Source organism: Pseudophryne corroboree, chromosome 1 (genome assembly GCF_028390025.1).
Source record: "Pseudophryne corroboree isolate aPseCor3 chromosome 1, aPseCor3.hap2, whole genome shotgun sequence".
Lineage (NCBI taxonomy): Eukaryota > Metazoa > Chordata > Amphibia > Anura > Myobatrachidae > Pseudophryne > Pseudophryne corroboree.
Window position 1 is genome coordinate 78,233,591 of NC_086444.1, and position 14,419 is coordinate 78,248,009.

At 45.3% G+C, this 14,419-nt stretch overlaps 1 protein-coding gene across 3 annotated transcripts in view; it reads left to right on the forward strand.

Annotated features, from left to right (window-relative positions):
• SPEF2 (sperm flagellar 2) overlaps positions 1 to 14,419 on the forward strand; it is an 853,267-nt gene that overhangs the window by 557,211 nt on the left and 281,637 nt on the right. For all 3 annotated transcript variants that reach the window (XM_063960786.1, XM_063960790.1, XM_063960798.1), the window contains one exon: positions 7,062 to 7,250. In XM_063960786.1, coding sequence (XP_063816856.1) covers positions 7,062 to 7,250 — 189 coding nt within the window. The remainder of the gene's footprint in view (positions 1 to 7,061; positions 7,251 to 14,419) is intronic.

The following is a 14,419-nucleotide window of genomic DNA, read 5'->3' on the forward strand; positions in this document are numbered from 1 at the left end:
TTAGTCCTTATATTTAGGGAATGGGGGGGGGGGTGAACCGATGTGTTAATAGTAACTGACCCAATTCTGACAGTGTTGTGCCTATCCTGGCACCCGTGGTCTGTTGGTACCAAGATAATTGTTAAATTGTTCCTCTTTTATAAATGTATTAATAATTTCTGGTGCTTTGAAAATCTTATTATTAATAAACTAGTGCCTTCTTTAAAACATTGGCCCCTTATGATAAAATAAATAAAATATTGGCAGCATGTAGATAAAAATAGTCTTGCTCTAATTTAAAAAAATAAAAATACTCCACCATAAATATAAAAATAAATGATTGCCTGATTTCATACTTACATATTCTTTAGTTTGTGTCTTCATTCAACTTTGAAACAAAAATGACTCAACTACTGTACCAAGGAAAACCCTCCCTGTTGCAATAAAAAAATAAAAAAAGCGTTGAAATATGTAGCATAAAAAATAATAATAATGCGAAATACAAAGGGAAAAAAAACACGCAAATGATAATATTGCATTCTTATTATACCAGCAGTGGCTATGAACCAGTTAATGAAGGTCTTGTCACTCCCTTATCTTAATCTAAATTAGTATATGTGGCATGAAGACTCTTAACAGTACAGTTTTACCTCTACTGAAATATGGAAGTCATTGAAGTTGACCTGGTCCTGTATCTCTTGTTGTGTTGAAGCTCCAATGAATTAAGGCTGTTGTTCAACGGGCAAATATGAGAATATGAGAGTCGCTATTGGGAAGATGGGCACTAAAATGGGCGCTCAATAATATAGCTGTTGTAATTAGTTTCCTGGCCACTAGGTGTCAGCAGTTGCTAACTAAAGAAGTTTGATTAAATTTAAAGAAGCAATCCCATAAAATACTTTTTTTAACATAAATCAATGTGGCTTTCTACAAGCTACTGTATAGTAATTACCATTTTCCTTGGTTCCGCAGAGCAGCAAGTCTTCTCTTTCTCCCTTCAACAAGTGTTACTGGGGGGAGGGGGTAGATGCATTGATCACCCCTCCCCGTATATGCCCCCTGACAAATCTGCCTTGCTTTGCACTGCATAACACTAAGGGTGTGTACACACGGTGAGATCCCTGCTATGTTCGATTTTGACTATACGATTTCCCTTGAACTCCCCCAGAGCCCAGATACCACAGATTGTACAGATTTTGACTATCTGTGTTTGAGATTTTGTCTATGTACGATTTTGACTAAGTGCCAATTTTTACTATACTTTGTACTAGATTGTACACTAGATAGTCAAGATTGACTTGCCTGCACAGTCTATCTAGCCTTACGATACCGACCCCACGGGAGCGCGCATCGGGATCGAATCTGTATCGCAAGCTGCCTAGCACCATGAGATATGCACTAACTTTTCATAAGATTTTGACTGTATAGTCAAAATCTCACAGATTTATCTCACCGTGTGTACACACCCTTAGAGGAAAAAAAAAAGGGGGGGGGGGGGCGTAACCATGCCTACCGCATTTATCCACACTCACTCACAGTACCTTGGCCGCCATTGCTCTTGACGGCCCAGCCCATACAGCATTAGATTCTTAGCCAATAGGCTTTGTTTCGGCATGAACATCTTTTTATGCTTTTTTTTTTTTTTACGTTTGTATGTTTTTATTTACCCCCAATTACATTTTTCTTACCTAGAATCATAAGACCACCAAAGGATTTACTATCCTGCAGTTTCAAGACTGAGGGGCAGATGTATTAACCTGGAGAAGGCATAAGGAAGTGACAAACCAGTTATATGTGCAAGGTGATAAAGGCACCAGCCAATCAGCGCCAAGATGTAAATTAACAGTTAGGATCTGATTGGCTGGTGTCTTTATCATCTTGCACATATCACTGGTTTATTACTTCCTTATGCCTTCTCCAGGTTAATACATCTGCCCTTGAATATTGAAACTGCATCTGATGGATAGCAGCTTGCAGACACCCATACCACTTGCGGTTTATAACTAACCACTGGTTTTCTCATGAAACCTCACACTTCACAACTCAATTAGAATAGACTTTATATAATGTCTTGATTTTGTAAAGTCCTTCATTCCGCATCATACTCTGAAAGGTTTAAGAAATCAAATGAGTCTTTTGCTGTATAACTGAGATCTGACAACTGACTGATGCACTAAAGCCGGGCACACGCTAGAGCAAAGGTCGCCAACCAGGTCCTCGAGAGCTACTAACAGCTAACGTTTTCAAGTCCACCCAGCTGGTGCACAGGTGTAGTCATGACTTAAGGGCCCCATACACTACAACGATAATGCCCGATTTCATCCGATTTTGACCTTTTCGGGTCAATAAATTGGATGGAAAGTGGCAAGTCGGATGTGTTTTACATCCGATCCGATGCGCAATTCTGTGAGCATGGGATCGGAGCCCCTAGGTCGTTAGTGCTGCACTCGTGATATGTCGGATCCCGCAGGCATGGCTGGGATTGCATAAGATACATTGTATGCAGAAGGACCGCATACAATATATCCTATGCGATCCTGCCGCCTGGGAGGCTGCCGGGGAAATCTTATGTGACATGAGGGTCCGACATGTCGCTGTAGTTTATGGGGCCCTTAACTCACATTTTCAAACACGCGGTGCGTTCATTCCTAACCGACACATTCTACAGATCCTCAGGGGGCCTGGATAACATGAACTGTTGGTAGCTCTCGAGGACCAGGGTTGGCTACCCCTGCACTAGAGCGTTATCGGCAGGATTTGCTGTATTGGAACGACAAATTGTGTATATAGCTTAGTGTGTATTCCCGATTGCGTACTCCCTTGGGTCCAGTGGCATAAGTTCGTCACAGTCGCCCGGAGGCAAGATAAATATTGGTGCCCCCCTATTTCCTATATTAAGATAAATATATATATGTATGTGTGCGTGTGTATATGTGTGTGTGTGTGTGTGTGTGTGTGTGTGTGTGTGTGTGTGTGTGTGTAGTGTTCTGAAAAAAAATGTTTATACTGTTTTTATACATTTAATTGTCTTTTATTTTAAATCACACATTTCTTAGCAGTCATACCCAGGATTAGAACCCATGACCTGTTACACTGACAGCAGACACTTTACTGATGGAGCTATTTGCTCCTGTAGAGGAAGCATGAGCATTCTAACTATATGAAGTTATGTGTAATTGTCAGAGAAGTAACTTCAAAATTCTCATATTTCCTATACAGGAGCAAACAGCTTCATCAGTAAGGTGTCTGCTTCCAGTGTAATAGGTTGTGGTTTCTAATCCTGGGTGTGATACTTGTAAAATATGTATCTACAGTATAATAAAACAGGGTGTGATCTGTAGTGTGCAGGGACCAGTGAAGAAGTCGGCCACTGAAAAGACAGCGACAGCTATCAATTAACTTAATTCAATGGTGTCACAGAATGGGAGGAGAGGTGCCCCTCTTCAGAGCAGGAGCCCGGCGGCAGATGACTCCGTTGCCTCCCAGAGTTCTGCCTCTGCTTGGGTCACATGCAACATCTTCTGGTTGGCCGTGCTGGACAGCCAACTAGACGATATCGCATGCGGCGCTGTGATGGGCAGAACGAGATGGTGTTCCGTCGTTTATTACATCGGGCAGTGTGTACCGGCAATCTTGCATGGTCCGGGATGAAGGGAATTCGGCCCTACCATGGGCAAGATTGACGGTCACCCTGATGTGTACCCGGCCTCATGCAGGCAACCAAACAATCAGTCTGGTCTAATAAATTATTGTCCCTTGTTTCTCACAATTAGTTGTATTGCATGTGAATCAATGGGTATGGGTCATTAGGTCGACAGTCATTAGGTCGACCACTATTGGTCGTCATGCATTAGGTCGACATGGTCACTAGGTCGACATGGTCATTAGGTCAACAAGATCAAGGCCGACATGGAAAAAGGTTGACATGCGGTTTTTTTACTTTTTTTGGTTTTGTTTTCTACGTAAAGTGACGGGAAACCCCAATTAGTGCACCGTGTCCCCTCGCTTCGCTCGCCATGCTTCGGGCAAGGTTACTATTCGCAATCGTAGTCCACATGGATCGTAAAGTAGGAAAAAGTTAAAAAAAATTAAGAAAAAACCCGCGTAAAAAGCATGTCGGCCTTTTTTCCATTTCGACCTAGTATATGTCGATCTGGTGACCATGTCGACCTATTCCATGTCGACCAATGGTGGTCAACCTAAGTGTGGTCGACCTGATGACCGTATCCCAAATCAATCGGGAGGATTCAATTTGTTTTCCAAAATATTACCTACAGCATACAGATTCTATTTACAAAATATACCCTATTATACACACTTAAGAAGCACACAGTGTATGTATAAGAACATATATATTAATAAAACATGTAACATGTAGTCCTCTCTAACCAACACTCTGAGAACAATATTTACAGAAAATAAACCATTATTTACTTTCTCAAATAAACATTAGCACTTCTTATGCTCAGGGCCTCAGCTGTAGGTAGTCATTCCGAGTTGATCGCTCGCTAGCTGTTTTTATCAGCCGTGCAAACGCAAAGCCGCCGCCCTCTAGGAGTGTATTATAGATTAGCAGAAGTGCAAACGAAAGGATCGCACAGCGGCTACAAAATAAATTTGCGCAGTTTCAGAGTAGCTTCAGACCTACTCAGCGCTTGCGATCACTTCAGACTATTCAGTTCCTGTTTTTACGTCACAAACACGCCCTGCGTTCGTCCAGCCACGCCTGCGTTTTTCCTGGCACGCCTGCGTTTTTCCGAACACTCCCTGAAAACGGTCAGTTCACACCCAGAAACACCCACTTCATGTCAATCACTCTGCGGCCAGCACTGCGACTGAAAAGCTTCGCTAGACCTTGTGTGAAGCTACATTGTTTGTTGCAATAGTACAACGCGCGTGCGCATTGCGTCACATACGCATGCGCAGAACTGCCATTTTTTTTCCTGATCGCTGCGCAGCGAACGAATGCAGCTAGCGATCAACTCGGAATGACCCCCATAGTGTACCGGATGGCTCCAGATAGTACAGATCCTCTTCTTATAGACTGATCTCTGCCTTTTTTCTGCCAATTTGATGTAGGATTTTACTTTTTTTTTTTTCTTTACAGGAGTAAAAATCAGAAAAGTGTCAGAACTGCAATGTGTAATAATGTGGCATGATGTGTGGTTTTGCCTTTAGTAAATATCAAGGTTTTCAAACTGCACATAAAACTTCTATTTAAGCATCTTGTTTTTCCAAACCACTCTTTAGTAAGTTTACCCCCAGGTGTCTATCCTATATAACTAATAGGGTAATGTGCCAACTAGCCATAAAGTTTGATAAAGTTTTCACCAAATCTACAGAGCACATAATTACACATTCAGTAACAATTTTTAAATTGTTCTCCTAAATTACTAGTTATTTATGTGAATACATCATGATAGTAATGGGAATACCGGGTGTGTCTTTAGTTCTTGTGTCACATTTGTACATTTATTGTTTGTATTACACTGATAATTGTGTGCAGAAAATGTCACTTACCTGCATCCCTCCGACACATGAGCGAACTTGTTCAAATAGACATGGGGATCTATGTACTAAGGGCAGGGCCGGTTCTTGCTCTTGTTGCGCCCCGGGCAAAACTATAGGGGCGTGGCTTCACACGGGGCGTGGTCAGTTACGCCCCCATTTGTGCCCCCTGTAGCACCGCTGGAAGAGAATATTTAAAAAAAAAAAAAAGTATACTTACTATCCCCGTTCCTGATTCCAGACCGCTACAGACAGCCGCCGGCGCCGCGCCTCTCCTCGGATCAGCATAGACACTAGAGGTCAATTATGACCCCTAGCGTCTGTGCCACAATGCTGTGCGGTGCGCGATGACGTAATCGCGCACCGCACAGCAAAGGTCCCCTCCACGAAGGGAAACTAGACGCGTAGCGTCTGGTTCCCTTCAGAGCGGGGGGCGCAGCGGCGGGGGGCACAGCAACGGGGGGCACAGTAGCGGATCTTGTCACGGTGCTGCGCCCTCCGAATTGCGCCGGCGCCCTCCGGAAGGCGGCGCCCCAAACAAAAGTCCTGCTTGCCCGTGGCAAGATCCGCTACTGACTAAGGGCCTACAGTAATTCAACTTTAGGCATTCACCATTGGACCCATTGGTCATGATTTGCAATGTTTTAGGCACCGGTCAGTCTGCGTAAGCTGAACATTACTCAGGCTGGACGTCGGATCTGGACACCCGGCCCAGTAAGGTTGCATCCGACAACACAGACCCTGGACCAGTCACGCCTACAAAATGGAGACGACATATCCTTGGTTTGAAGAATGATGCTAGTGGCCGCCCCCAAATGCTGCAACATGTCAATCATCAGATTTATATGTAAACCATCAGATTTATGTACAAATCTGAATTAGTTCCTAAGGCTTTAAGAGCGATAAAGTGAAGAGAGGTTATGGGGTCTATTTACTAAGCCTTGGAGAGAAATAAAGTGGACAGAGATAAAATACCAACCAACCAGCTCCTGTCATTTTTAAAACATAGGGGCGATTCAGAGATGGACACAGCCACGTGTCTGTATGCAGCGGTCATGTTCATATGGTCTGTGCACCCTCACCGGCTGCAGTGCGCGTGCACGACTGTTATTCTTGCGGCCATGATGCAGCCGCAAGTAGACAGCAGCGGGCATTGGGGGGGCAGCATTGCGGGAGCGTGGTGGCAAAAATGGGAGGGGGGGTTCGTCACAAGCGTTTGTGGTTGCTGCGTCACATGCAGCCGCTCCATTTAAAAAAATGGCCAGGGAACAAACTTAAAATGGATGCGTCCACAATTTTACGGGGCGGTGCCACACGCATGCTGAGCGGCCTTGCCCTTTGCTGGGGGCCCCCAGCATGTGAGGAGATGGACGTAGATCTTGCAGCGGGAAGCAACATCTACGTCCATCTCTGAATAACCCCCATAGCTTGTAACATTGCAGTTAGGAGCTGATTGGCTGGTACTTTATCTCCGTCTACTCTGTCTCTCCCCAACAGTATGCTGTTTTGCAGCTTTGTAAACAACACTGTACAGCAGAAGTAATACAATTGTGATGAAATGGTGTCTTTTTCAGGAGGCTTTTCAGGAGGAACAGCTTATCACCCGTTTGATGAGACAGTCCCAGCAGGAGCGCAGAATCGCCGTACAGCTCATGCAGGCTCGACATGAGAAGGAGGTTTTGCAGCAGAACAGGATTTTCCGAGAGAAGCAGTATGAGGAGAGGCGGGAGAGGGAGTTCCAGGATGCGCTAGACAGAGAAGCGGTACGATAAAATATTACTTTCTCTACGTCCTAGGGGATACTGGGAATCCATTTAGTACCATGGGGTATAGACTTGGTCCAATTGGAGCCATGGGCACTATAGAAAGTTTGATAACGTGTGCTGGCTCCTCCCTCTATGCCACTCCTACCAGACTCGGTTTAGAAAATGTGCCTGAAGGAGCCGGTCACATCTCTGGAAGCTCCTGCAGAGTTTTCTGCATTTATTTTCAGGCAGGACTGGATGTTACCAGCCTGCCTGCTTCGTGGGACTTAGAGGGGGAGGGGTGGGGGGAGGCGGAGACGGCCAAAACCCACTAAAGGTTAATGGTCCCATTCCCTGCTGACAGGATGCTAGCTCCTGAGGGAACTATTCGCAAGGCGAGCGTTCATTCCCGCAACAAGCCACCACCCCTAACAGAGCCAGAAAAATGTGTGAGTGGTGAGTACTAAGCTGGCGTCCCGGTTAGCGGGTCGCCGGCCATTATGGCGGCATTAGGGTACGGAGATGCACGGCTTCTACACGGGGCAGAATGAGTCTCCAGACTTAGTACACTGTAGTGTACACAGTACCCAGACTGACAATACAGGCTTAAAAGGGGGCTTACTCCATTTTATGCACTTAGACACTAAGCCAGTATAAAGAAGAGCGGGAAGACCGCGCGCCATTGAAGGGGCGGGGCTTCACTATGAGCGGATCCAGCAGCTCACAGGCGCCATTTTCCCTCACTGTAGCAACACAGACGCTGACTGCAGGGACGTGCAACTCTACCGGAGAGCCTCCAGATTACCTCAGTGGTACCAGGGGGTCATAGCAGGGGGGAGCATTATACTTGTGTACTAAGTCCCTAATCTAGGTCAGGCAAAGAGTGTGTTTCATGTAAGGCACATTTTTCCTCTTCTCCAGGGGGTTCACTAGTGTGTACTCAGTGTAGTATCCCTTCTCAGGCTAGTGGGGCGGAGCCAGCATGGCTGGACTCCGTTAGGGGGATGATTTCCACCATCTCTACTAAGTTATCTCGTAATGAGAAAGGAACGCAATACTTAAGACAGTAAACAGAAAAGTGTACAGATGGCGCTTCAATTCAAAGGTGCTGCAATCCACCAGCCGGGATGGTCACCAATTTCCCAAAAAGGTTCAATTTCAGTTCTACAGTTTTGCTGAGGTGCGCTCCCTGGGTCACTACGGGTAATGTTCTTTATTCAAAAAGGAGAGTTTACATCTACAGGTGATTTTTCAGCAGTACTTCCTCGTTCCAATTTTAAACGATGTCCCCAAAGAAAAAAAGAGAGAATTGTATATAGTGAAGTACCGTAGGGCTCAAATGGGTTCACAAAAATTTTGATCATATATATGGTATGGTGTAGAGCAGAAAAACTTAAATCCACTTTAATATGGCAGACCCTGGATTTAAGTTTTTCTGCTCTACACCATACCATATATATGATCAACATTTTTGTGAACCCATTTGAGCCCTACGGTACTTCACTATATACAATTCTCTCTTTTTTTCTTTGGGGACATCGTTTAAAATTGGAACGAGGAAGTACTGCTGAAAAATCACCTGTAGATGTAAACTCTCCTTTTTGAATAAAGAACATTACCCGTAGTGACCCAGGGAGCGCACCTCAGCAAAACTGTAGAACTGCAATACTTAAGACAGTCTATGGCTGAATTTATGCAAAAGGACTCAGTACTCAGACCAGCGTCTCAGTCCTCGGTCCGCAAAAACGTACTTTGGCCCATATCCTGCATTCTGACTCTGATAATGATGGGTCAGAAATGGAGGAAGAGGAGGTGGACATAGAGGTAGGGGAGGGTACTCTGTCGCAGGGTGTAGAGGCTCTCATAGATTCTATCAGAGAAATCCTAAATATCCCTAATAAGGTGACAGAGTTGTGTGAGGAATCTTACTTTAATATAAAGAAAAAATCCTCAGCCACTTTTCCTGTGTCAAAGGAACTAAATACCCTGTTTGAAGAACCGTGGATTAATCCAGATAAGAAATTTCTATTATCATCTTTCCTTTTCCTCCTGAGGATAGGAAGAAATGGGAAAATCCACCGATAGTGGATACATCAGTCTCCAGGCTCTCACGTAAAAAATAGTACTACCTGTGCCTGGGGCAGCTTTCCTAATTATACATCTGATTGTAAGATTGAGACTACACTCAAATCTTTGTATAAAGCTGCAGGGGTGGCCCAGAGACCCACTATAGCATGTGGGGGGATTACTCGAGCCATTGCTAGATGGTCTGGTAATTTAATTGAGGGGTTAGACACCTTTCCTCAAGAGGAAGTAGTTTTACTCCTGCAGCATATACAAGACTCTGCGAACTTTATGGTTGGAGCCATTAAAGAGATATGTTTGCTTAATGCACGCACTACAGCTATGGCAGTGTCGGCACGCAGGGGATTATGGCTGCGTCAGTGGACTGCTGACGCGGACTCCAAGAAAGGTGTGAGGCCTTATTTGGCAACGAACTCAAGTGGATTTCGCAAGCTGCTGCAGGTAAATCCACATATCTACCTGCTGCAGCTCCGTCAGCTAGAAAGGCTTACTCAGGACCCAATATACAGTCCTTCCGGACAGCAAATTTTTGGGGCAAGACCAGAGGTTCTTCTACCACCGCCAGAGGTACTAGAGGTAAACCATGCAAACCAGCTGCTGCTGGTTCACAGAAATAGAGCTCTGGCTCTGCCTCCTCAAAGCCTTCCGCATGACAGTGGACTGCGATGCCTGGGAGACAGGCAGGTGGGTGCCCGGCTCAAATTCTTCAGTCACACCTGGACAAGATCTTGCCAGGATCCCTGGGTATTAGACCTTATATTCCAGGGCTACAAGCTGGAGTCCCAGGATCTCCCACCTCACAGATACTTCACAGGAATCAAGAATAACCTTACAAGAAACCATTCAAAAACTTACAGACCCAGGTCATTGTTCCAGTTCCACCTTATCTACAAAACAAGGGATACTATTCCAGCTTGTTTGTAGTTCCGAAACCGGACGGTTCGGTAAGACCGATTCTGAATCTCAAGTCATTGAACCCATACTTACGAGTGTTCAAGTTCAAGATGGAGTCTCTGAGAGCAGTGATATCAGGTCTGGAAGAGGGAGAATTCCTAACGTCTCTGGATGTCAAGGATGCGTACCTTCACATTCCGTTCTGGCCACCTCATCATCAGGCTTATCTATGGTCTGCACTGCAGGACTGTCACTACCAGTTTCAGGCCCTGCCATTTGGTCTATCCACGGCACCGAGGGTGTTCACCAAGATGGCAGAGATGAAGATGCTACTCCGCAGACAGGGAGTGAACGTAATTCCTTACCTGAACGATCTTCTGATAAAGGTTGCGTCCAGGGAGCAGTTGTTGGAGAACATTGGTCTCACAACCAGATTACTCCTGGATCATGGGTGGATTCTGAACCTACCAAAATCTCACCTAGAACCAACACAGAAGCTTCATATTCTGAGAATGATACTGGACACAGAGTGTCAGAGTGTTCCTTCCCTTGGAAAAGGCAATGGTGATCCAGTTGATGGTTTAGGCGATCTTGATGCCGACCCGAATCTCAGTACATCTGTGCATCCGCCTACTGGGGAAAATGGTGACTTCTTACAAAGCAATTCAGTATGGAAGGTTTCATTGCGAGGACCTTCCAGCTGGATCTGTTGGACAAATGGTCCGGATCGCATCTTCACATGCACCAGAGGATTCGTTTGTCGTCAAAAGCCAGGATCTCCCTCCTGTGGTGGCTACAAAACCTCTCACCTAGTGGAGGGTCGAAGGTTCGGGATTCAGAATTGGATTCTTCTGACCACAGACGCAAGCCACAGAGGTTGGGGTGCAGTCACCCAGTGGGTGCAGTTTCAAGGAAGATGGTCAAGTCAGGAAAGCGTTCTTCCAATAAACATCCTGGAACTCAGGGCGATCTACAACGCCCTTCTGCAGGCCTCATCTCTTCTTCAGAATCAGGCCATTCAAGTATAGTCGGTCAATGTGACAGCGGTGACTTACATCAACCGACAGGGCGGAACGAAAAGCAGAGCCGCAAAGTCAGAGGTGTCAAGAATTCTCCTCTGAGCGGAAAAACACACTGTGGTGTTGTTGGCGATCTTCATTCCGAGAGTAGACAACTGGGAAGCAGATTTCCTCAGCAGACACGACCTGCACCCGGGGGGAATGGGGACTCTACCTGGAGGTGTTCTAGTGGCTGACGCATCAGTGGGGTTATCCACAGATCGACATGATGGCCTCTCGACTCAACAAGAAGCTCAAGCGGTTTTGTTCCAGGTCGAGGGACCCACAAACTGTAGCGGTCGACGCCCTGACAACTCCGTGGGCCTACAGGCTGGTGTACTTGTTTTCTCCCATTCCTCTGATCCCCAAAATTCTCAAAAGAATAAAAAAGGAAAGAGTTCAAGCAATTCTCATTGCTCCGGACTGGCCACGATGGGCCTGGCATGCGGATCATCTCGAGATGCTAATCGAAGATCCATGGCCTCTGCCTCTTCGAGAGGATCTTCTGCAACAGGGCCCATTCATTTATCAAGACTTACCAAGGCTACGTTTGACGGCATGGAAGTTGAACTGCTGATTCTAGCCAGGAGAGAGATTCATGACAAGGTCATCCCGACTATGATCCAAGCCAGGAAAGGGGTTACGTCAAAACATTACCATCGTATCTGGAAGAAATCTGTCTCTTGGTGTGAGAGCAGACAATATTGTACGGTGGAATTTCATCTGGGACGTTTCCTGCTTTTTCTGCAGTCGGGAGTTGATGTGGGCATATGCCTAGGCTCCATAAAAGTTCAGATTTTGGCCTTGTCTATTTTCTTTCAGAAACAATTGGCTTCTCTCCCTGAGGTCCAGACTTTCTTGAAGGGTGTTCTTCATATCCAACCTCCCTTTGTGCCTCCCACGGCACCATGGGATCTTAATTTGGTACTGAAATTCCTCCAATCGGACTGATTTGAACCGTTACAGGAGTTAGACGTAAAATATCTTACGTGGAAGACCGTCACACTGTTTGCCTTGGCTTCGGCAAGGCGCGTATCGGAGCTTGGGGAGTTGTCTCACAAGAGCCCCTACTTGATTTTCCATGAGGACAGAGCTGAACTCAGGACTCGTCAGCAATTCCTTCCTAAGGTGGTGTCGTTTCATATCAACCAGCCAATTGTGGTTCTGATTGTTACTGACACCTCTGCTACTTTAAAGTCTTTCGACGTTGTAAGGGCTTTGAAGGTATATGTAAAGCGAACTGCCCGTCACAGGAAATCGGACTCGCTGTTCGTTCTTTATGATGTCAATAAAATTGGGTGTCCTGCTTCTAAGCAGTCAATTGCACGTTGGATCAGGCTCACTATCCAGCATGCTTTTTCCACGGCAGGCTTGCCGATTCCAAAATCTATACGGGCCCACTCTACTAGGTCGGTGGGTTCCTCTTGAGTGGCTGCCCGGGGTATCTCGGCATTACATCTCTGCCGAGCAGCTACTTGGTCTTGTTCTAACATGTCAATTTTAATTACCTACTGGTAAATCCTTTTCTCGTAGTCCGTAGGGGATACTGGGCACCCGCCCGATGCTTTGTTCTTCCTGCACTGTTACTTGTTTAAGTACTGTTGTTTAGTTCAGCTGTTGCTGTCCCTGTTTTCAAGTTTGGTTAGCATGGCTTTCCTCTTGTTCTGATTGTGCTGGTTTGAAATCTCACCACTTTCCTTATCTATTTCCTTCTCTCGAAGTATGTCCGTCTCCTAGGGCACCTTTTCCTAGACTGAGTCTGGTAGGAGGGGTATAGAGGGAGGAGCCAGCACACGTTATCAAACTTCTATAGTGCCCATGGCTCCAAGAGGACCTGTCTATACCCCATGGTACTAAATGGATTCCCAGTATCCCCTACGAACTACGAGAAAAGGATTTACCGATAGGTAATTAAAATCCTATATTTTGCTTGGTAGATTCCAGGTAGCACTGAAGTGATCTGTACCAGATAGGTCGTTTGCTTTTCTGGGCAGTATTGCTGAAAGATCTGAAGCAGACGTGTCAGTACCTCTTAAGGTTATGTCAGACATTTCAGCTTGACACTTGCCTTGTATACAGTATGCAAGCACACTATGCTAATATTACTTATTATTTTATAACCATCAGGATCATTATGCTGCATTATAATGTATGTGTTCCTAGTCGGAGGTCATTTGCAACACAAAAGGCCTGATGTTTGCATACCTAGAAAATACGGCTGCAGTATGCCATTATTACTACTGGAAGCTAATGTGATGATCTGTACGGCGTCATGCGTACGGTCTTACCATTAGTATCAGCACATGTATCAGCCCCAAGCTGGGTGTAAAGGATCTGTCAGAAACAAGTGTCTGTTCACTGTACACATGACGTTTGGCTACATGCCCATGACGCTCTCGCGACACTATCATGAGATAGATCTTTTCCATATGTTCACAAGGTAGCTTTCCAGAAATGTCGGTTTCATGGATGGAGAGATCTGACTACCCACAGAGCGAACCAGACTCTCTTGTATTCTCCATCAAGGTGCAGTCTGCAAATTTCCACAGGCAGAGTGCACTTTTGGATTTCCATCTGACTGAAAAACAGGCCTCAAATGTCCAACCTTCTACCACTTCAGCAACACCCCTTTCATTAAAAGCATGTTATTCTTATAGGTCTCATGTCTTATATTGGGAAGACTGCGGCTAGAAATGCACAGTTCAAATGAAGTGCAATTGTTGATGCAAAATGCTTCCCATTAAAAATATAACTAAAATATGACTGTTCTCCTTCCTGTTATATGACCTCCTGACTGTGTTCTCCTTCCTGTTATATAACCTACTGAGGGGAAGATGTATTAAGCCTGGAGAAGTGATAAAGCAGTGATAAGTGCAAGGTGATAATGCACCAGCCAATCAGCTCCAATATGTAAATTGACAATTAGGAGCTGATTGGCTGATGTGTTATCACCTTGCTCTTATCACTGCTTTATCACTTCTCCAGGCTTAATACATCTGCCAATGCGTGTGTTCTCCTTCCTGTTATATGACCTCCTGACTGTGTTCTCCTTCCTGTTTTATGACCACCTGACAGTATTCTCCTTCCTGTTTTATGACCTCCTGACTGTGTTCTCCTTCCTGTTTTATGACCTCCTGACTGTGTTCTCCT